General features: G+C 40.3%; 1 protein-coding gene across 4 annotated transcripts in view; it reads right to left on the reverse strand.

Moving 5' to 3' along the window:
* Positions 1–2,124: 2,124 nt before the first annotated feature.
* The window catches only part of mag (myelin associated glycoprotein), a 30,417-nt gene continuing 7,737 nt past the window's right edge, over positions 2,125–24,804 (reverse strand). The window contains exons 3-15 of one of the 4 annotated variants that reach the window (XM_085423604.1): positions 22,995–23,107; positions 14,667–14,786; positions 11,957–12,062; positions 11,192–11,267; positions 10,717–11,085; positions 10,313–10,609; positions 9,126–9,383; positions 8,333–8,593; positions 7,449–7,757; positions 4,106–4,205; positions 3,394–3,490; positions 3,065–3,118; positions 2,125–2,749 (exon numbers count right to left, since the gene is read on the reverse strand). In XM_085423604.1, the coding sequence (XP_085279730.1) occupies positions 2,591–2,749; positions 3,065–3,118; positions 3,394–3,490; positions 4,106–4,205; positions 7,449–7,757; positions 8,333–8,593; positions 9,126–9,383; positions 10,313–10,609; positions 10,717–11,085; positions 11,192–11,237 (1,950 nt within the window). In that variant the 5' untranslated portion in view covers positions 11,238–11,267; positions 11,957–12,062; positions 14,667–14,786; positions 22,995–23,107 and the 3' untranslated portion in view covers positions 2,125–2,590. Of the gene's footprint in view, positions 2,750–3,064; positions 3,119–3,393; positions 3,491–4,105; positions 4,206–7,448; positions 7,758–8,332; positions 8,594–9,125; positions 9,384–10,312; positions 10,610–10,716; positions 11,086–11,191; positions 11,268–11,956; positions 12,063–14,666; positions 14,787–18,215; positions 18,343–22,994; positions 23,108–24,804 lie in introns of those variants that run through there. The other 3 variants (XM_085423603.1, XM_085423605.1, XM_085423606.1) reach the window with 3 other exon arrangements.

Genomic DNA, 24,804 nt, shown 5'->3' on the forward strand with positions numbered 1-24,804 from the left:
CAGTGAAATTTAATAAAAAAATGTCTCATTTCTCATCATAAAGCTACAGGTAAAAATTATACCTGCATATTATTACCAGAACGGAAGAGCATCCAGTTAGAAAAACGTCAGGTCTTCACTTGTAGTTAAAACCAAACGTAATCTGAAGTTTCATCATCATGGTTTATTCATTTTGACAGAGAGATTCATTTGGGTTCAGTTCAGTTTAACAGTTAAAACTGAAGTGCTCCTTATAATGTATCATTCTTTGTTTCACAATGCCTTTCCCCTCTAGAGATGTCTGTACCTGTACAAAATTACTGTAGTTTGAGGCCTATAGTGGATTTTGTTCTGCTGATTATGAAACCATTTAAACACAGCTTACATAAACACTCTGCTGCTTCAGTCAACTTACTCCATCATTTTAAATGAGACAGCCAAACAAAACAAACCAAATTTCATAATAGGATTTTATAAACCTTTAGTCATTATATTTATATCCAAAGAAATTTTAATCTTCACAAAGAGATTATTTCTCCATTTCTTTCTTTTGTTTTCCACTTGACTTTTCCATAAACATCTTTACATACATTTAACAATGTACATTAAAAATTGCATATTTGCTATTCTGTGTTACATTGTTAAAATCAATCTGAAGTGCAATAAATACCAATTTAAATCAAAATTACAATCAATATCTATAGTTTCTTATGCAAAATGATAGGGTATAGGGAGTTATGGCTACAGTGTGTGTGCAAGTCTGAGAGATGACTCTATAAGACATGGTGTAAACTGACAGGTAGGAGGCTTCTTGGTTTGTTTAGATCAGGTATGAGGTTTGGTCTGTACTAAGTAAAAAGCTACACAATACAATGTTCTCAACTAGCTTCAGAAAATCTGAAGGCATGGTGCTTCAAAGGTAAAGATTGCTTCCATTAAGCTATTGCTCGCATTAAGGGTAACTTATGACTCTGTAATTGGAACTAAACCAGTACCAGGGACCAAACTCTGGACATCGTGGTTCCTGTGAATTTGGCCATTTATTAAAAAAAAAAGAAGAAAAAACCCTGTCTCTTGTGAGTTAATACATTCAATGGATAAGCAATGCTAAAATACTAAGTACTCCCTTAATGATTAATGGAAACAATACAGAAAACACAGCCTTTGATTTAACTTCATGTAGATTCATGTAGTCAGAGGTTGGGAACTGTTTTCTAACCTTCTATTAAGACAGTGTTCAGTCAGAGTGGCTGAGTGACGTGTGACAAAACTGCTTTTCATTTGTCAGTCTGGCTTTTCACTGCTGTTCAATACTTGAATGTGTGCCTGCTGGCAAAAGAATCATGCAGGATGTTTACTGTACAAACTAGAATCCCTTTCACCATCAATATACATCAAATTAATATATTATTGACACCATCATTATCAAGTTAGACTATTAGTGAGCTTTAATAATACACCACAGGTTCATCAAATGTCACTGAGTAGCACAACCAGATGGCTTGTCAGCATCACCTTTTGCCATTCAAACATTTGACGCAATCCTGTGAGAACAAAGCACAGACCTCTAGTGAGGCGATGCTGAAACTTCCCAAAGACCCCAGAAATCAGTGTCCAGTGATCTTTCAGCACAATTTGAATACACACACCCATTCATACATACACACATTGTCTATAGGAGATAACACTTTGGCCACTCACAAGCAAGTATGTTGTGCTTCAGGTCTGTATTTTCTAGTTGACTTGAATAATTTTGAAGACACACGTGCATTGTGGAAAAGAAGTAGAAAATGAGACACTTTGCGTTGGCCACAGTGGAAGAAATCCCCTCAGATCTCATTCTTACACCTACACGAAAAATGCCAGAATCAAGGTTCGACCTTTTTCAGAACTGGAAAGTATGTCGCTTAAATTTACAGACTTACTATCAGAAGTGATGGTGACTTTTTCCAGGTAAAATGAGAGGCTACTGTGTCACAGCACACATTAAATACAATTATGTGGAATCTAAAGGCATCTCCTTTTCTCATTTCTGACAGTTATCTTCTTAGGACACAACAAGATAGGAGAGGGTTCGCTCTCAGTACACAGACACACATAAAGATAAGACAACAAAAAGCAGTTACTCCTTGCCCTGATGCTTCGACTGGCAGCAGACACAGTGACAGTTAAAAGAATAGATGGAGAGCAAACAGTGAGACAGACACAACAGCAATCAAAAGGAGAAAAGAATAAAAATATGGCCACCGTTTAACGCTGTGTGTAGAGACAATGTACTGCAACTTGAACTAGGCTTGAAATTAACATGTGCTTTACATTGTCCAGTTGGTGTTGCTCAAAACCACCAGAAATACCAGTTTTTCCCTAATGGTGGTATGTGACGGGGGATCCCATGGAGGAGGGGCAGTCCATAGCAGCGGAAACTGCCACAGAGCAGAAGATTACATGTGATAAATTTGATAAAAATGAGGGGGGAACAAAAGAGTCATATGCAGAGTGAAATCCAGGAGAAGAGGTGGGGTTATTACACAGTTTACGGGGCAGATGATGTGTGTAATATAGGGCTGCCACTGCATCTCGCATAGCCGAGGGATCAGGGAAGGATCGCGATTCATTTGGCTTTGATTTCTGTGTAGTTGCTGCCGTCATCCCTCCTCCCTGAGGCCCCCTCCCTGGACCTTGCCCCGATAAACTCCAGGGAAGCGTAATTCAGCTCTTGCCTCTCCAGTCCCGCCATAGTGCCCACAGATTGATAATCCCCGTCTTCTCCCTGCAGACAGAAACACCGTTTAGCGGCAAAAATCAGCGGCAAGGTGCCAGTGACACCTCAGATTGCAGAAGAGCGCGACAGACACTAAAGAAAAGATGTTAGTGATTACTGGTCGACATACTGAGAGGGAGTCTGAGATGTTTCCTGTTAGACTGGCAGTTTGTGTTAGCAATGAGGCAGCCATGCAGAAGGCAGTATTGGAAACAAACAGCAGTGTACAGAACACAGAAGCTGATATGCGAGGAGATGCATCTGTCACTGAGGCTTGTGTTTTTTGGTTTTTTGTTTTAATGGGGATTTGTAGGGGAACCTTACCGTAGTCTCCTCTAGAATGGAGTTAAACTTTGAGCCCAACAGCTCTGTCTTAAGCTGTGCAAGAGTTAGGGGAGAGAAAAACACACAGAAAAACGCAGAGAAGCGATGAAAGCAAGAGAAAAACAGTGTTTGGAAAGGTCATGGTTGGAGCTACTAGACTGCTAGTGGGACAGATTCTTTCTGGTACCTCATTTCAGAGGTTAACATGGGGTCTTATCATGACTGTACGACTTTTTCATTACACAAAACTTTAACCCCAAACAATCTGAGAATGGTAATCCAACCCATTCTCAATCATAATCATAATCATTGACATCAACATGTCTCACCACTTTCTTCCTCAGATTTTGTTTGTCCTTCTTGACTGCGCTGTAGTACAAAGCTGGGTTCTCCAGGACCACGTCCTGCCTAGGGTTGCCATTCTCTCTGGGGGACGGAGTCACATAATCAGACTCGGTCTCGACTGCCACTAACGCAGGGCGACACGCCAAGCCTGGGCATCCATTTTAAAACAACAAGCTCTGTAAGGTTATGCTGGAGGCCAACCGTGGCTGTGAGTGACGTGGTTATTTTATGGGTTTAGTCGCTGAGATCACACCCACTTCAGGGCCAGAGAAAGCTTGCAAATTTGGTGGTCCAAATATGCCTTGAGGCTAAACTAAAGCACTTTGGTTAAGAGGGCTACTCGAGTTGTATTTAGCATAGCAGGTCAAGGATACAGAAGCAGTGTCAGAGCAGGGAATCGTGCCTGCAAAATATAAGGTTAGTCCAGCTTGCTAACCAACTCCACAAGGCAGCCAGTGTAGATCTCCAAGGATTTCAACAAGGACTTGTCACTGCAAATGAACTGAAATTGCTCAGGAGAAATAATTCTCACGTCCACATCAGTCCCACATTCACTCGTATACAGTGTGCAACGATGTGTTTTAGAATGGATGACTAGGCTTAAGTGTTTCCTTGGATTTCAGAAAACGCTTAGTAAGGAAGTTGACTACTCCTGCCTTGCAACGGCTTCTCCATTAGTTTGTCATTTATACTCACTTCTTGTTGTTGTGACCAACATATCTAACTGCTGCAATGATGAAGGCTATGACTGCCACTCCTCCAATGGTGCCGACTATAACTGCCATCATGTACTTTTCTGAAAACAGAGGTGGTAAAAACAAAAATGAAGGGGAGTGAATTACTGTAAACTTCATTGAGTAACACATGGAGAAACTGCCCACCGAGCTAACAAGCCATATACACTCACTGGCAGCTCTTTTAGATACACCTGTTCAACTGCTCATTACACAGATGTCTAAACAGCCAATCACATGACAGCAGTTCTGTGAATTTAAGACCATGTAGACATGTTTGAGTCAGCTTGCTCAAGTTCAAACCAAGCATCAGAATGGGGAAGAAAGGTGATTTTGTATTTCAGTGACTCCGAGTATTTCAGAAAGTCCTGACCTATGGGGATTTTCCCACACAACCATGTTCAAGGTTTACAGAGAAAGGTCAGAAAAGAAAATAAATTATCCAGTGAGTAGCAATTCTCTAAAAAAACAATGTGTTGTTCATGCTAGATGTCAGAGTGTAATGTCAGGTTGCTTTGTGCTGATAGGAAGCCAACAGTAACTAAATAAACACTCATTACAACCAAGGTAGAAGAGCACCTTTGAACATACTATCTTGAAGACGATAGACTACAGCAGCACAAGAACACACAATCAGCTAGAAACATGACTGAGGCTACAATACACAAAGAAATTGGAAAAAATGTCTGGTCTGATGAGTCTCAATTTCTGCTAAGGCATTTGGATGTTATGATCAGAATCTGCCCTGTGTCAGCAGTTCAGGCTGTGGCGGTGGTTCGATGGTGTGGGGGATATATTCTTGGCACACTCTGAGTTCTTGAACATTGTTTAAATGCCACAGCCTACCTGAGTATTGTTGCTGACCATGTTCATTCCTATGTGAGAACAGTGTACTCATCTTCTGATGGCTGCTTCTAGCAGGATAATGTCACAAAGCTCAAATCATCTAAAACAGGTTTCATGAGAGATGCTATCGTGTCAGTATGGAGCAAAACTTAGGAATATTTCCAGCAACTCCTGGGAATTAATGCTGGCCTGAAGACAAAAGGTGGTCCAACCTTGTATTATTTATACCTAATAAAGTAAGCAGTGGATGTCGTAAGTATTTATAGCATAGTCTAGAGGATTTAGGTATAGAAGAAAATATAAACGGAAGAAAAGAGACTTATTTTTTTAAACTGCTGACCATTGTGGAATTTTTAACTGCTAATCAAATAGGAGAAAACTGTGCTTTTTTTGTTCGGATCCATTTTCTGTAGCAAATCAATAAACATTTAATTTATGGAAAAGGGTCAATGTAAGTGGAATTGATTGAAAATTGACTACGGTGTTTAAGTTTATTGTAATTAGTAGAAAAGCACAAAAATTTCCATTGCCTTAAGCTTCATGACACATAACAGGAAATAGTCATAACCAGGCATTGCTTACGCGTAAAGTACAGATACTTTAAAGATACAGATGTCAGAAAATAACATCTGACATGTATTAAAATCTTTATTACAGGGAGTGCAGAATTATTAGGCAAATGAGTATTTTGTCCACATCATCCTCTTCATGCATGTTGTCTTACTCCAAGCTGTATAGGCTCGAAAGCCTACCACCAATTAAGCATATTAGGTGATGTGCATCTCTGTAATGAGAAGGGGTGTGGTCTAATGACATCAACACCCTCTATCAGGTGTGCATAATTATTAGGCAACGTCCTTTCCTTTGGCAAAATGGGTCAAAAGAAGGACTTGACAGGCACAGAAAAGTCAAAAATAGTGAGATATCTTGCAGAGGGATGCAGCAGTCTCAAAATTGCAAAGCTTCTGAAGCGTGATCATCGAACAATCAAGCGTTTCATTCAAAATAGTCAACAGGGTCGCTAGAAGCGTGTGGAAAAACCAAGGCGCCAAATACCTGCCCATGAACTGAGAAAAGTCAAGCGTGCAGCTGCCAAGATGCCACTTGCCACCAGTTTGGCCATATTTCAGAGCTGCAACATCACTGGAGTGCCCAAAAGCACAAGGTGTGCAATACTCAGAGACATGGCCAAGGTAAGAAAGGCTGAAAGACGACCACCACTGAACAAGACACACAAGCTGAAACGTCAAGACTGGGCCAAGAAATATCCCAAGACTGGTTTTTCTAAGGTTTTATGGACTGATGAAATGAGAGTGAGTCTTGATGGGCCAGATGGATGGGCCCATGGCTGGATTGGTAATGGGCAGAGAGCTCCAGTCCGACTCAGACGCCAGCAAGGTGGAGGTGGAGTACTGGTTTGGGCTGGTATCATCAAAGATTAGCTTGTGGGGCCTTTTCGGGTTGAGGATGGAGTCAAGCTCAACTCCCAGTCCTACTGCCAGTTTCTGGAGGACACCTTCTTCAAGCTTCTTTTTCAATTATATATTTATTTTGTTTATTGATTTCATTGTATGCTTAAAGTATGGTTTTAACTGCTATCTCTGTTTTATTATTGGAAAGCACTTTGGTCAACTTTGTTGTTTTTAAAAGTGCTATATAAATAAAGTTGGATTGGATTGGATTGGTACAGGAAGAAGTCTGCATCCTTCAAGAAAAACATGATTTCCATGCAGGACAATGCTCCATCACACGCGTCCAAGTACTCCACAGCGTGGCTGGCAAGAAAGGGTATAAAAGAAGAAAAACTAATGACATGGCCTCCTTGTTCACCTGATCTGAACCCCATTGAGAACCTGTGGTCCATCATCAAATGTGAGATTTACAAGGAGGGAAAACAGTACACCTCTCTGAACAGTGTCTGGGAGGCTGTGGTTGCTGCTGCACGCAATGTTGATGGTGAACAGATCAAAACACTGACAGAATCCATGGATGGCAGGCTTTTGAGTGTCCTTGCAAAGAAAGGTGGCTATATTGGTCGCTGATTTGTTTTTGTTTTGTTTTTGAATGTCAGAAATGTATATTTGTGAATGTGGAGATATTATATTGGTTTCACTGGTAAAAATAAATAATTGAAATGGGTATATATTTGTTTTTTGTTAAGTTGCCTAATAATTATGCACAGTAATAGTCACCTGCACACACAGATATCCCCCTAAAATAGCTAAAACTAAAAACAAACTAAAAACTACTTCCAAAAACATTCAGCTTTGATATTAATGAGTTTTTTGGGTTCATTGAGAACATGGTTGTTGTTCAATAATAAAATTATTCCTCAAAAATACAACTTGCCTAATAATTCTGCACTCCCTGTGTAGTGTCATATCAATTTAAATAGGATGTGATAATAGTGACACATTACTTAGTGTCAAACTAAATACTAAGTAAAGTTGTCTACTCACTCTCTTGCTGCAGCTCCAGTAGTATGCTCTCTCTTCCATATGCATTGGAGATGCTGCAGTGGACGTTGACAGCAGGGCTGCCGTTGTCGACCCGTTCACCTTTCTCCCGTAGCTTGATCATTCCTGTGGACGTGTGCCCGTCTGTGTGCGTGTAGAAGTTGTACCGGCCGTCTGTTTCGTTGATGGTGATGTTCAGGTCAGGCAGGTAGAACTCGATAGTGGGTTCAGGGTTCCCTGTGGCCATGCAGACACACTGGACACCTTCCCTCACCACTGTGCACTTTGACTCCTCCAGAAGCACAGGGGCATCTAATGAGGGAGGGCAAGAGATGATTACATCAGATAGCTGTTGACTAGTAACAAATTATACTCCTTTGGTCAAGATTTCCTTTAACCTCCTAAGACCTGAACTCTTCCACGGCATGCATTTTTAATTTATCTTTGATATCCGATCACATTGGGACCCAATAAATGTAAAAACAAAGAATTACTAGATTTTTTTAACCTTATTTTTGTTTTTAAGAAAAATAAAAGCCACATATGAGGATATTCGTTTAAAATTTTGATAGAACAGTAGCAGTATAGTGTCCTCGTAAGTGGATATCAGGCCCTTGTAGAGCAAAATTTAGTATTTTGGTCTAAATAACCCAAAATGTGATGTCCACATATTTGGACGCCAGGTCCTAGGAGGTTAAAGTACGTTTTTACTCAAAGGAAATAAGAAGTTTTGTGGAATTCTACAAAGTGCAATTCACCATACAGATAGCACATTACCGTACATTGGAGGGTTACACAAACGTATCTCTTGCTGCCATCATGCTTTATTCTTTGGCCTAGTTTTAGACTCCCTTTAAAAATATAATACAGAAAACTGACGCACTCACACTCGACAGTGATGTTGAGGGAGCTGCTGGCTCTCCCATGCTCATTCTCTGCCAGGCAGCGGTACTGTCCATCTCCCTGCGGTGTGATTTCCACAATCGTCAGCACTGACAGCTCATCCGCAGTGATGGTGCCCACCAGTTGCCCATCCTTCAGCCAGGTGAGGGTGGGTGCTGGGCTTCCCTGTGTGCTGCAGTGCAGGGCCAGAGTGGTACCCTCTACTACTGTAATGGAGTCATTTACCACAGGCTCATGGGGAGGATCTGCAACAAAGAAGAGAAAATGAATTTGTTATGTTTACTATTCATATAAGAAAACCTCTATCTTATAATTCTTACATAAGATCCTTCTTCATTTCAAAGGCACCATATTAAATAAAACCCACAATATCTTTTTTTTTTCCTTTTGGACACACAGTGACCTAAATAAATAAACAGTGACTTTGATATATCTAAAAATATGCAGTACAGATTCTGAGCAGGTTTTTGTAGTACATTCATTTACTTGTCTCACCCAATGTTTGTATCAAAACAAAAAGAACATTTAAGCTCTATGGACCAGATACATTGATTTCCCAGGACATTTTATTGTGGTTTTAATGGTGGTTATTAAATGAAATCTTATCAGTAAAGTGGCAATGGTTTGGAAATCATTGAGCATCTATAACTTCTTGTTGTGAGTCCCTGTTTAGATCAACTGTATTATGAATCCACACGGGGGGTTGACATTCAAAAGATTTTCACTTATGCTTACAAATGCTGGGGTTGGGAGTCATTTGCTATCTCAAAAACTTACACTTTACAGCCAGGTAGAGTGAGGTGTTCATGATGCCATAGCCATTGTCCCCAACACAGGTGTAAATTCCCTCATTTGCAGGTGTCACATCATCTAGCATGAGCGAAACATTGGATGCTGTGTCCCACAGCAGCTCTTGGTCTCCAAACATCCAGGCGATCCTGGCAGGAGGGTTACTGTCTACCTCACAGTGCAGTGTCACAGAGCTGCCTTCCATCACCTCTGAAGAGGCATTCACCCACACAGAGCGTGGAGCATCTGCCAGGAAACATATAACAGGGAATTTATTTTCCAAGAACTCGAATGATGTCTGCAATTCACAGAATAACTGTCTCCTAAAAAATGATTTAATCTTTTCAATAAAAGAAATCGACAAATCGACAAATTTACACCCTCAAATAAAGGTTGAAAGGTAGCTCTTTAACTTGAGGGGACTTCAAAGCAAATTATATCTAAATAAAAGTGAAATATGCAGATTGATGTTTTGTACTAAATCCTGTACAAGCACCAGATATTGTTTTCAACCATGCTAGTGACAATTTTAGTCAGCAGTTAGCTGAAATGGTTCAGCAACTTTTAGATCGGTTTTTGCGAAACGAAAGTGAAGTGAACAATAGTTTATAATAAGAGTTCACACTTTGGTAATTTGAACTGGAATATTTTGTACTATTTCATAATAGTGGGATTACTGCTACTTCAGATTTGTCAGTGTTAAGAAGGTTTATTCATCTATCACAATAGGAACAGAACAGAAACTGCAAAGATGCTGTCTTGATCTGAGGTCATTCCATACATGAGATTTAGATGAAAAAAAGAGTCGTAGGCTATTGATTTCTTGTCATCCTCAGTGACTACTTAAATACTGTCATAGCACCTTTGAAATCAGCTGTACTATGTCTCCGTGTTAACTAACAATTCATTTTAGGCTCTTCGGTTATTTTTTTCTAAACCATACAAATATATCTTAATGCATGTTCAATCATCCATGTAAGGGAATCCCAGAAAACTGAATCCAGAATCAACTTTCTGACATAAAGATATGCTTGAGTTTTGTGATCTCTGAGAAAAAGATCCACTTCAACTCATTTCACTGCAAACTGTCAGGCTCAACATCCCGTTTGAAGCCATACTAACATAGTGGAATGCTTTTCAGTCTTTCAGTTTGATGTTTTTATTTTTTTACTTACACTTGACGTCTAGAGAAATGAGCCTCTCATAGGCTAGTGTTGTGTTGGGGTAATAGACCCTGCAACCTAGAAGCTGCCCATTGTGCATGGGCCTGGGTGTGAAGGTGAGGGTGTTGGAGAGGACTGCTGTGTTGCTTTCTTCCACGAGGTCAGTGCTGAATTCTGGGTCGGGCAGGTAGTCCGTGTACATCCACTGGATTTCTGGAGTCATGTCTGGGCAATTATCAGGAGCATAGCATGTAAGCTCCAAGCTCTCGTCACTAACAATCTCCTCTGGTACATCGATGTTGGGCTGATCTGGAGACAGAAATATAAAAGGAAAATATGATTGTTATGGCTTTTTTAATAGCTATAAATTTTCAACTATAAAACGACTTCCGATCGTCCTGTCATCAGTCACTTACCCAGAACCTTGAGCTCAGTGAAATCGGGGTATGTATAGATGTTGGCTCCACCGAGATCTGCACGAAAGTAGTATCTCCCCGAGTGCTCGGTGCCAATGTTGTTGATGAGCAGAGTGCAATTCCTCTGGTGCAGATCTCCCAGCAGCTTGGTTCGGCCCTTGTAGCTCTCATGCACAACGTCTGTACGTGATTTAAAGACTACAGGAGGGAAGAGTTGTGGGTAGGGCTGCCCAAAATACCAGATACCATGAATGCCACGGCTCGGCCTTATTCCAGACGGATACATAAAGGTGCAGGGGATGACCACACAGGAATTTGTCATGGCTGAGATATCCCGAGGTAACCAAACATTCCACTGGCAACTGGCATCTGGGGGAAGAGACAGAAGCTCAGTGGACTCTTCAACATACAGGATACACATAGGAATATTACCTGTCTATCATCATAAAAATATAGAAGTAAAGGAATTTATTACCACTGATGAACAACAGCAGTGGTAGGAGCAGCTCTAAACACCACATGGTCTCTGCTCAATACTGGACCATAGACCTCTGAAACAGACGCCATGCTGTCAGTCATCAACAGAAAAACATACACATACACACAAATATCACGTTTCCACCACTGATGCTGCTGCATGACTCACACGCCACACAGGCCTCTAAAAAACAAATTCAAGATGTTCTTAATGTTTCACAGTTTCTTGGTTTTATAGTATATCATAGCAATCCTCTATCAAAAACCCCAATGTGGAACTTTTCAGTAAAACTAAGAAAAACAAAGATCAGAGTATCAGTTGTATCAAAGTCCCACAGGTTTTACTTTTTTGTCCGGCACAAAACATGACATGACATTTCTGCAATACATAGTGTGCAACATGGACCACACGTTACAGTATACGGACTGAAAAGTGTCATTAACATCCAAAAAGATAATACATTCCTTCTTACTATACTGTGAATACTATAGAAAAATATAATAATGTCAACGTCCTTTCTGTCATGTCCTACATTTAAAAGATGCAGAGCTAACACTAACTTGAGCTATGTCTATGAATATGTATATTAAGTGCAGATAGTGCTGCTTGCAAAGGCTCAGTCACAAGTTGAAAACTGCTCATATGGAGAGTTTTGGCTTTTTATCAGATTGGGTTGTGGTGTGAACATTCTTAGAAAGAAAAAGCACCTCGTATACAAGAAGTAAAAATAGGTATTACTGTTTTGAACTACTGTGGTTTTACCTTGAAATACGGATGGTTAAAATGAATGGAACCTCTGAGAACAAATCTTCAGCAGTTCCACTAGAGGGTGTTCACTCACACCCAGACAGTTTGACAGCCTCCTTCTCTGTGGAAAGAAAGAAAGAGAGAAAGAAAGAAAGAAAGAAAATACCAGTGACATCAGCATTGCCAGGCGATTACAGCACTCGCAGCCCCCTCGCTTGCACAGACCAATAGTAAGTCACACAAACACAGCATCAGTCAGCACCTGTTTGCTCCCCCTCAGTAGAGTCACTCTCATTATGGTTGCCATACGTAAGCCGATTCAGTGAATGGCTCTCACTGTTTCCTGAGCCTTGACACAAAGCCAAACTCCAGTCACCACACATCATGTCATTAGTGGATTACTGGTACTTTCTGTGCTGTACTACAAATCAATCCGAATAGACAATATTCACTTATCAAAGCGTATGAAAACAAGTGAGATAATGAAAAAGTGAGAAACAAAAGCACATTACCACAGAAGAATCAAGCTGTTTGTGTTGTTTACTTCCTTTGCTCACTATATAGTCTGGAATATCAACCCTCAGGTTGAAATAAATCAGTCCATATAAATTTTCATCACATCTATTATGAGCTCTAATGAATAATATTAAAGTACCACTGAACAGCTACCCTGAAGTACCCCTGAGCAAAGTACCGTCCCTACACACTGCTCCCACTGCTTCACTGAGTGAATGGGTCAAATGCAGAGAGAGTAATTTCCCCATGGGGATCAATAAAGTATACATCATTATCATTATTATTATTATTATTATTATTATTATTATTATTATTATTATATTTCTATATAAATTCAATCTGTCATTTTTATTTTATTGGCAATACCTGCACTGCAAATGCAAAAATAGCTGAGGTTTGATATCCTAATAAAATCATGGCCATTTCGAGTACTGGGGTCAGAATTCAAATATACATCCCATTACTGTGGTGCTCAGAAGGTAATAAAAAATGCTTTGTCCTTAAATTCACCACCAAACAGCAATCAAACTCAAAAAAAAAGGAAACAGACTGCAAGAAAAAGCTCATATTACTGAATCTTACCCTTTCTAATTCAACTGAAATAGTCATGTTGACATGTAATAACACATGTTAATAAAGGCTTGTTGGACTATTTCTCTGTTATTTTTAGATATATTTGCCTTTATTTTCCAGTACGCTGTTGAGATGCATAGTAGAGAGGGAAGGAAGATGCCATGCAGTAAAAGTGGCATGTGCTCTGACCCCCATATTGAGGCTTTTACATTAAATTATGCACCATAATGTCTGCATATTGCTCCTCTCTGAGATGATAAATAGCCAGTTTCTCATAAGCCTGGAGTTTTCATATGCTTGCAATGTACTCTGAAATTATCATAATTCACTCATTTACAATCCAAAGTGCAATATAATGCCATTATATTTGTATTATTTACTTTGAGTTCACAGTTGTTTTCTTATTCCTAAAGAAATCTATTTGTCTAAATGTGGCATACAAATGAGATGTACACCAGTATAATGACGGTTAGTTTGGACGTAGAATAAATGCCTGTAGAAGGAGAAGCAGCGGATTTCAGCCTCACGATGCAGCAGCCGGTGTGTGCAGATGGCGGGTCTGAGAGTGGATTGTGTTTTAGAGCTTCGTGATTAACACATCCCAACATCCCCCAGAGAATCCTTGACCAATATTAGCCTTGTTGTTAGAGAGAAGGGAAAATTCAGTTGATTTTACACTGAAAAAAGCACTGGATGTGCCACTTATCATGCAGTCCAATAATTAGTCAGTCACAGTCACAAATTCCTAGGAGCATGAGGATGTAATTTTATTTTTACACTTTATATTTAAATTTGCCTGTGATCTTTAAACCTACCGTATCTGGTTATTTTGGGCACCTGGAAGCAGTGGACCCAGGTTGGGAACACAGTATTATCATGAAGTTGTTACCAAATATTTAATCATTTTCATTTCTGGTAAACTAGCATAATCATTTGAATTTGATTTTCTGGCCACCTGGTAAATGTAATCCCAATGGTGTCTCTTGTTTAGCTATGTTTTTGATTCTAGTCCTGAGGGAAATTACTCTTCAGTTTCTAAACACTCTGCTGTCCACTATGCTAACCAACTTGATGCAAATTGTGTGTGGTGTAAAGCTGAGGGATTTTTAAACTTTTTTTAGCAAAAAAACCAAAACAAAAAAACAACAGCTGCCTGCTGCAACTGAAAGCTGTGCTATTGAGAGTGATGAAAGTCAACCTAAACAGTCTCAGAACTGCACAAGCAAATTATAAACTCTGAGTAAGTGAGAGGACCTTTTTTTTAAATATATATTTCAGCTACCAAAAAACCCAAATATCTATATTGTAGAAAGGGTCAGACTTTGAATTCTTGGCCAATAATGTCACACTGTTGCCTGGGACAATTCAAACTTTTCTCCAAAGTTGCATCAACCTCAGACATCTGCACTGCAACAAAAAGCCAAGAGCTAAGTAAGTGTGTCCAGGGTGAGAGGCCATGCATCAGCAACATAGGAGAGAATAGAGCACAGCAGCTGGGCAGGGCCACTGACACCACCACCAACCTTACCAACAATGGCTTTATTGATGGGATGGACAAATGGCTGGCACAGAGCATAGCATACGTGTGCACACTTTTATATACACGACTCACGCAATGCACACAGAAAACACTTACCTCATAACAGCCTCAGCACCAGGCTCCTGCTGCCTCCCAGCCTTGACTTTTTCTTCGTCTTTCCTTTGTTTTTGCTCTCCCCGAGTTGGTTTTCTTGCCCTGCTTCCCAGATGCCACTGTCTGTGGGAAAGGATAGAAAATGGAGATAAAAAGATATGTTGAAGCAGACAAGGGGAAGGGGAAGAGAGGAGTCTGTGTGAGCTCTGGTTTACATGTGTTGTGGGCAGATCTGAATATGTGTACTGCAGGCCCACTCAGCATTCCTTTACTTTCCACCACTTCCATGCACTGTCCTATGTGCCTTGATGCCCTGAACTTTGAGCCTACATTATGCTTCAACCTCTGAGACTTCTTGACATTTCTTGAACTTTGTTCACACAGACTTGTTGTTGTGACTGAGACACAAGGGCCAAAGCTGCTTGGTGAAGGAAAGATGACTCATTATTGGTTTAGTAAAACAACATTTAAACTTTTGGGAGAACATGAAACTTGAAACTTGATGTTAGTTTCGCTTTGATGTTAGGGTTCATTTGTGTTCACCATGACTGCATAATCAATGCAACCGTTTTCCAGATGTGTGTGGGAAAGCATAGAGTAATAGTCTAAAGCGCACAATTCAATTTGTGAAAACCATGTCTAAATGAATTTAAATTTCTGAAATTAAGAGTCCTCGGGGCATGATCATTGATCTTTCCAGCCTTATGCAAATCTGCATTAATATTTTCCCTACTAAGGAATGTTAGTAGGCAGTAGTGCAAGCGTATAAATATAACAAAGGCAAGTTGTCTCTCCAGTATGGAAGTTTTTTTTCTCACCCTTATTGTTATATGTAGAGTGAGTCACTGTTCAAGAGCCATTAAGCCACAGGCCAAGTCATGGCATTGAAGGAGTTGTGGATAACCTCAAGGGAATCCCTCTAGAAACAGACTGGAGAGAGTCTGAAGAAGACAGTGTTGCATTGATGCTATGGAGCTATGTACAAATGAATGCACAGCATGCCATAACCCCTACACACACATGCAGCATAAGGCATGCCAGCACACTCCACAGTGTGGGGTGCGGAGCTATGCGACCTTCCTCTGCTTCCCTTGGTGCTGGTTGTAAGCTGAGCATGCTCCATTGTGCTGCTGGGACTCTAATCATTGCCTATACAGTGCATGCATATTAAAGACTCAAAGGGTAACTTATTAAAATGTATCACATTTCTTCTCTGGTTATTTATTTATCTCAAAAAAGAAGCAGAGGGAACTTTACAGAGAAGCAATTAAAAATAGTTTAAATGTAAAAGATAACTCTCAGTAATCAAACATGTTTAGCTTCATCTAATCTGTGTGATGCTTTGTGCAAAAGGTCCTTTTCTAATATCTGAGGCAATCAAACTTCAACGTAATCATTTATTCCCCATCACACTTCGGGGATACAGATGCTATCTAAACAATCAGTTCTGCTAAATCAGGCCACGCCACCTTTGATGAGTCATTTTATATTACTGAAATTGCTCACACAAACCAAAAGGTTTACACGAACACCCCGCTTTGCCAAGAAGAACATTTTCATTGTAAATATCGTCTGCACCACATCTATACGAGCATCACCAGAGCTCTTGGACAGAGAGAAAAAGAATGGGAACCTTGTGTGCAGAACACTGCTCATTGTCCAAGTGAGAAACTGAAGGAATTTTTCCGGAACAGGCCCGCTCACAGCTTGTGCTTTGCTGCTTGCCTGTGACGCGCGTTGATCCACCACAAGCTAAGGCTCCCACCAAAATACTCAGAAGAGCAGATGGTCTTAAAACATGGCTGCTCCCCCTCCCACACATGGCGCGCTGAGCTGCGATGAGCCCAGCGCACCACACACACACACACACACACACTCATGTGCACAAGATACAAACATAAACACTGAGATATGCCAACATCCAGTCACACATTCTGTCCAAGGTACTGCAGAGTGTTGGCATAAGTAAAAGACTGGACTTATGTATGGCTCATACATAAGGCTCATCATGTATGTACTTATTTTAGTGTTTAGGTACATTTTAGCTATGCTTTACTCTTATCTGAAGTTTTTTGCAGGAAACTTCTGCTGGCAGTATCATATACCCAAAAGTGAGAAACCACAGAAAGATGGCCTGTGTTTTTCCCGGTATTTGCATGAGTTTGTGGGTGTGTACCATCACTTTCATCTCAAACAACACACAGAGATAGATTACAATTATAAATGGAGGCTTTTACCAAGAGCAAAACACACGCACAGGATATTAAAGCAAGCTTTATTTGGCAGACCACCAACATACTAAGAGACCAGGAGCACCAATAGCTTATCTTTCTCTGCTACCTGGCAAAACCAACTACTGGCAATCCCCATCCCTGTGTGCAGATGGTAAGCCACAGGCCTTCTCTCTTTACAGCGTTCTCCCTTCCGCTCTGAACAAAAGGGGGCGACAAACAGTGCCATCACCTGTTCAGCCACACAGACAATGCATATGTGAATCCATCTTAATGCTTCCTAAAACCTTCCATTTGACTTGATGTCCTGAAACAGTGTGTATAAAATGCCAGGTGTGGATTTAGTAAAAATCAGGCTACTTTAGATTAATCAGAAAATTTCTAAATTGCGACAGTTTAATTGGAAGGACAAAATTTTCACATATCCATTACACCTAGAAGTGTCACAAAGTTTAAGGTGAGAAATTCAAATGTTTCTTGACAGCCGGTGTGATTTAGCATAAATTAATATCTCTTTGTGGCTCTGCGATCTTCTTTAAAAATCACTAATTGGTATATAATTAACCAACATTATGCTCTCCTCAACTCCTGAAGCAGCACTCTGAATTATATGAGAAACACATTTGGTTAAACATGATTGTTTCCACTTTTCTCTTAAAAAAAACAAAACATCCTCTTTGAGATTCAAGGAATCACTCCAGCTCCTCGCAGTCTCATTACAGAAACCATATACATCCAAACTACTGTTAAATGACTTGTAAAAATGTTTTGCTTGGTGTGTAATCGAAGAATCTTCTACCTGGCATCACATGTCTGATTAGACACCGTAATATGTTGTGGCATTTGCAGGAACAGCTCAGTGCTAATGGCACAGGCAGTAAAATCTGTCCAGTAATAATTGGCTGGGCTTTTAGCATCCCCCGCTAATGTTCAAAACACACACACTCACTCATCCATGCACGCTTACACATCATCACAAACACGTTCAATCACGCAAGCGCTCATAGAGGTGTACACATGCATAGACACACACTCATTACCTAACTTGGTCTAACTTGTGATTCATACAGCACATCTCACTTTTTTCACACCCTCGGTCACTCATCACATCATTTATGAACGCTCACGCAAGCAAGCGCTCATTCACCGTGTCCGTAAGTGTTTGACCTTAAAAAACAAAATTGTTAAAATCAGATTAATGGACTGATTAAATAAAATTCAATCCCCATGTGAAGAAATCTGTATCCTGTTGCTTTTTCTCTCAGGAAAAGATAAAAACCTCAAAAGAGGATAAAAATCACAAATAAAAATTGCTCCTCACCTGTGTAGGTGACCACAGTCGACCTCCAAACGTTCAATAGCTCCTGTATGAGCAGCTTCAGCAGCCACACTCACATGCAAAGCATCGCACCACCAAGACCTCTCGCCACCCTCTGTACCAAGCCCCAACAGTGGGGAATAAAGTGCTCTGCCCACCACCACCATCACAACCATCATCACCAACAACACCCCCCACCCCCCGCCCATCTCAAAATGAGTCCTTCAGTGTAGCAGCATTGTTCCCAAGCTTTGCCCCAAGGCTCAGCCATTCATAAATACACATGGGGCCACAAAGGGCCACTCTGTTCCACCTCACCCTGACAAATACGGGTGAGACTTTGAGCTCCAAGGCCTTTCTGTCCAACATGATGACTTGGTTTAGGTTGGATGGAACTGAGCATATTTGATCATTTTGGATTGATGGAGAGGCGATCCACTTCTTTCTGGGTGTCAGTGTAGCACAAGGCAGGAAATGAGTTTGGGAGGGAGGCTGAATAAGAGGGGTATGAGTGAAAAGAGAAAGGAATCCTATGAGGCTCATTCAAAGCCTGTCATTGATGGAGACTAAAAACCTCAAATAACGCTAGCAGTCAGAGGCTAGAAAAAATAAAGAATGCTTTGCCCCGTGAATAAATAACTATACACTTAGAATCGTGTATGTTCCTTTTTAACAGAGCCAAAGCTTCAAACACTAATATCAGTGGATGTACAAGAAATCCCTACGAAGTAAAAGCTATGAATTCAGGCTCTGTTTTAGACAGTGTTTTTTCCTACTATTGCATTCGTATGATGTCAGCAAGCACCGATACCCTAATATGGTCTTCACACACAGCTGGCTATAAGTACAGAAGCCCCACCCACTCGATGTTCAAACCTTTTGCTTGAGTGGCTGGTTGGCGGCCAGTCAGAAAAAAATGAGCTAGAAATGAGCTAAGGGCTGTGACCTACGGGGCTGTGCTTAGGGGGGTATAAGAAACACAAGGATTATTTTGAACTATGAAGTCCAAAAATGAATATATGGAGTCTAAGATATGGACAATTTAGATGTTAAAGGGTCTGCTACTGCTTTGTTAAGCAATAGCTTAACAAAAGAGTGGGGATAGCTCAGTAGGTAGAGTGGCCCAATGATCAGAAGGTCAGGGGTTCGAATCCACTGAACGGCTACCCTGAAGTACCCCTGAGCAAGGTACTGTTCCTACACACTGCTCCCTGGGCACTAGATTAATGGTTCCCCACTGCTTCACTGAGTGAATGGGTTCAATTTCCCCATGGGGATCAATAAAATATACATAATTATTATTAATAAAAAAAGAGACTTAACAAATTGGAAACTGGGAATTACAATGCTCCTGATATGGCATGAAATTAGCACTAGGGCCAATTAAACAGTAATTATGACATCATACCTTGTATACGTTGTTTAAACGTTGATTTTCCCTAGAATTATTGGGCTTGGCTTTTTCCCCCTACATCTTACCATAGAGCTGATGCTGATGATTTGTGTGTGAGATCCATCTCCTCTGTCTTGGTGAGTAAGGACACAGCAGACTCCTCCTCTATATCCTTTAGAAAGGCCACACAGTGATCTGAGGTCACTGTGCAGTGGTTTTTGAACGCATTCATTTTCCTTTCTACCTGTGCAGTCTGTGTAATAGTTCTGCTTTGCAACTTTTCAGCCACCCTCACACATAACAAGCAACAGCAATATAAAGACAGTCTGGGTAACTAAATTGTGACATTAGCATTTTATTGCTGCTTAAGTTTTGTCCAAAGTCAGTTCACCACATTTCTGTTAACTTGTTTAAGTTGCTTCAAGTTAGAAAGCACACCTGCATGGTGATGCTAGCTGACCTATAAAACTGCCAACTGCTCCTTCCCTGCTGTTACTATTAAAGAAAATGCATTATTAAGCCTATGTGGAATTACGAGTGTTTAGACAGTTGCATGGTGCTGTAACCGTGTCATGAAGCCCCAAGCCTTGCAATCAAACCTCCTCCCTCCCCCTAACACAGTAGCCATTGTCTCCCAAAGCCTTCTGGGACAGAACAAGCTCAGCTCGAGCCTGACACCGCACAACACTGGGAAGTCGATGTGCACAGATAATTGTCTTTTAATCACAACAATCCCCTTTTCTCTGCCCTTGCTCATTTGTCTCTGTCTCTTGTTCGACTGTTCTCTCTTGGTTGTAATTCTTGTGCCTTTCAGCGAGTTTGACTGGCCACAAGCCAGGCTGAAAATGGACAAAAACTGATGGTTTCAAATTTAAAGTGTCAAAAGCTGCGTTCTAATCTTAATATAATTTTATTCATTCCTTAACAGTTTTTTTCCAAAATGATGAAAAAAATAAAAATGATGAAATTTAGGTTTTCTGGACAAGTATTATCTCGAGGCATTGAAAATAATGATTGTCCCCATCTCAGGAACAAAAGCTTGTTGTCGAGGTGTGAGCACTTCAAATGAGGTCAGACATCCACACATGGTGCATGCAGCACTTGGCCATGTGTGGAGGCAGAAATTGAACTTTCCTGAAACCTTTTTATGAAATGATTCTGATTACTTTTTGCAAGAGCAAATGCAAACCAAGAGTGGCTTTGCAGAAAGGCTGTCTGAAAGTATGAAAGCTCATCTCCATTTGAAAGATTACCGTCTCTTGTCTCAAGGACGTCTGCCATTTCACCTTCCATTCAGCTGTGACTGCGCAGTTATGAGCACTTTTACATTTCAGACATGGCGAGAATACGTGTCATGGGAACTAGTTTATTTCCAGCAAACTCTGACTTTTGTAATCCTGGAGCCTGTTTCACAAAAGCCACCAAAAAATGGTGAAGAATTCTTTTTTCCTTTAACAAGTTAACTTGTAAATGGTTGATAATGGTTATAATCTCCCTCCAACAACTGGTTTGTTCTCTTTGATTTCCCATCTTGTTTAATGAACTAATAAAAAAGCCCTGTACACCCATGTTTAAACCACACGGGCGATTATGATTGGTTTGGTTAATTGGACTTCTTATCTGGGCTTTGTAAGTGTGCACAGATGCACTTCACTCACTCTACTGTTACACTTCTTGAGTCTGGACATATCAAACATTTATTATTCTTATTAGAAGCGAAAGGCTCTGCCACCTTCAGCTTGAGCCATAGAAACTAAACACCTGCATGTTAAAGGTTTTAAAATGTTATTCTTAGCTAGAGATTTCATAGAGAAGCAGCTCAAGATTGGGCTGATTTGTTTAGTTTGGGATTAAAAGTAGGTGTGCAACCAAAAATTGAGTCACTTTTTGTGGACAGTGTTACTGCCAAAACTTCTAATCCACACATGCTCTAACTCTTTAGCAATGTTAAGAGTAAAAAACACCAGAATCTACATAATGCAAACACACAAAGACATACTTTGACAGCATTCTAGTGTAACTGTTGAGGGTGTCATGGTAAGAGAGCAATATAGAGGGGGGGTGTGGGCTGGGGTTGTACTGGACAGAGACTAGTAACCGAATAAGCCTCTGAGAATGGACCCATTGTGTCTCTCTTCGCTTCACTGGACAGAAGCAGATAGCTACCATTTGCAAATAGATGAAGAGTTGGTGAAACACGATGATTTCATGTTTCTGTTAAGTTGTTTTATATCTGGTATTAATGCATTTAACTTTGTTTAAGCAATGCCGGTTTTAAAGTGTACCAGCTGCTCAGGTATTTAAGCACTGAGTTTCCTCTCATTTGTATAAACAGAAAGAATTTTAATCTCAAAGTTAATGTCCCAAGAGAAAAAAGTCTTGCTCAGAAGGATGGTGAAACTCACAAATTTAACTTGTCATTTATTTCCCAGTAGAAGTAAATGGTTTGGTATTAATGCCAATTTTGCCAATATCAGTGAGAATGAAAATGAGCAATTCTTAAAGGGATGTTGACCCTATTTAGGAGGTTGGATACAGAGCTGCAACATGTCGTGTTTTGTGTTGCAAGGGATTTTTATTCCCAAAGGTCCACCTAATCTCAAATTTGTCCTAAGTTCCCATTTTGTGCTCCAACTGTCATGGAGGGGCTTTGGATTTGTAATGTGCTTGATGTTCGGTTTGTGTCTATGCAGGCCCTCGTTAGGAAATCCGCCTATTTAAAATTTTAACTTTTTCAAACTGGACATATTATTGACAGCTACTTTGATTAAAAAAAGAGAAACAGTAACCTGTGACCTGTCACTGTTTGTTTGAAGTTTGTTTTTGGGTCTGTGTTCTGTTGAAATCGCCTAAACAGGATTTGTCTATCAACTTGACGCTACAGATAGTTAAAACTGTGTTTAAAATGACTGAAAGGCAAAAGGACAGCATGGCTCCAACGTGAAAAAAAAAACATTGAACATTAAATGATAATTAGCTGATAATTTGTTAAGAACATAGGGAAGCTCAGCGGTTTATTTTTTTCTTTTATCTTTTGGTCAAAATGTTTGAAATACACAATGCAAGGATATCAAACAGAACATATCACCAATTTTCCCTGTGTATCATACTTAGATGTAAATAGATAACCTGCTAAAATGTGACAGGGTCACCTTTAATTATAATGCAATAATTATACCATGCAATCAAATACACAGCACTGCTGTAATGTACACGTATCCTTGCAGAGTTGCCACAATAGTTCACTGTCTGGTATTCTGTTGCAAAGCCAAGTCTTTTAAGTGAGAAATTCAAATCCATATGATATAAGACAAAAAGAGTAATCACATAGTTGAAAAACCTGATCTGACTGCTTACAATTGTAGATCAGAGAACAGCAGAGCTCTTACCTTATCAGCTGATCAGACGCCACTGAGGAGACTCGTCTCTCTCCAACATTTGCTTTCTCCACTGCTCTCTCTCCTCCCTCCTCTCTTTCGCTCTCTCTGTCAGCAGATTGGATCTTTGGCACAGAAAAAACTGTGATTGGGAGGCCAGCTGAGGATTATTTTATTTAATTTAAGATTGTTTCTGTTTTTTCAGTTTTAATTTTTTATAATTTGGCTGCCATTTCTATCGTTATGACAACACTGTAGCCAGTGAAATCGATTTCTTAACCCTCTACTGCATGACTTTTTAATTTTGGGGGAAAAAATATTTTTCTCTATTTTAGGGGAGCTTTAGGCTCAGATATTGGTTTGTTGCTTCAAGGCAACACTGTGCGACAAGGGTAGTAAAATGCCAAGTTATTCTGTAATAAGTTGTATTAGTACAACAAGAATGAACAAATAAATACACAACAAATAAACAATGTAAACATTTCACAGAACAATAAAACACCAAAATATCCAACATTTGACCCTAACCCCATGCACACACACACACACACACACACACACACACACACACACACACACACACACACACACACACACACAAACATTGTGTTTCCATCACTTTTGGGGACATTACATTAGCTTACATTCATTTTATGGATACTTATCCTGACTCTATCCATCACAAGTCCCTGCCTGAACCTTACCCTAAACCAGACTCAAGCCTTCACCCTAAAATTGAATGATTTACCTTGCAATGTGTCCTCATAAAGTAGGCGAGACCTCACAATGTGATTGTGTAAACAAATTTGTGTCCCTACAACAATAAGTAATACACGACCACACACACACCCACACAGCAAAATTGGTATGGCCTGGATCAGGCCCACACAATGTGCTTACACATGGCCCACATACCGCAAAGAATGACGGCCCTTTGGTGGCCCACACCTGGTTTGCCAGAGGTGGCCCACACATGGGCAAGCACAAGGCCAGTTTCAGACACACTGGTGGTCCTGTCCTGGCCCATGTGTGGATTACCTCTGGCAAACCTGATCTGGGCCACCAAAGGGCCATCATTCTTTGCGGTATGTGGGCCATCTGCAGGTGGTGTGCAGCCACGGGCCAGTTGTAGACACACTGCTGGCCCTGTACTGGCCCAGAACAGTTTCATCCTAATGTGTACCTTCATCAAGCCATGTAATAACAACATGTGCCAGAACATGCAAAACAGTGCAAAAGTAACATGCCGAAACTCTGTTCAGACAGTGAATGGACTGATTTTTATATTGCGCTTTTCTACTCTCCCAGATTACTCAAAGTGCTCTATACAACATGCCATATTCACCCACTTTCGGTTAACTGAGTGCTTCCTAACTACATTCATACACATTCACACTCTTGACATGCAGACTGGAGGAGCCAGGGATCGAACCACTAACCTTCCGATCAGTTTGTAACCTGCTCTACCACCTGAGATATGACATGCCATTGCATAAACAGTGGCGTCATTGCCAGACCTGGCACACATCTGGTTGACATACACTCTGCCAAGTTTTTTCAAAAAGGTCTCAAAGACTTTAGAGTCAGACCTGTTACAGATCGTCAACTTTTCTTTATTATCAGGTGTGTTTCCAGAATCACTAAAAACTGCTGTAATCAAACCTATACTGAAAAAGGACAATCTTGACAAGACACAAATGAACAACTACAGGCCGATCTCAAATCTCCCGTTTTTAAGTAAGATCGTTGAAAAAGCAGTTTCTCAACAGCTCAGTTACTTCTTAAAACAGAATAATTGCTACGATGCCTTCCAGTCAGGTTT

This window comes from Rhamphochromis longiceps, linkage group LG11, assembly GCF_057381845.1.
Source record: "Rhamphochromis longiceps isolate RC_006_pf linkage group LG11, R_longiceps_female_GT1.1, whole genome shotgun sequence".
Classification (NCBI taxonomy): Eukaryota; Metazoa; Chordata; class Actinopteri; order Cichliformes; family Cichlidae; genus Rhamphochromis; species Rhamphochromis longiceps.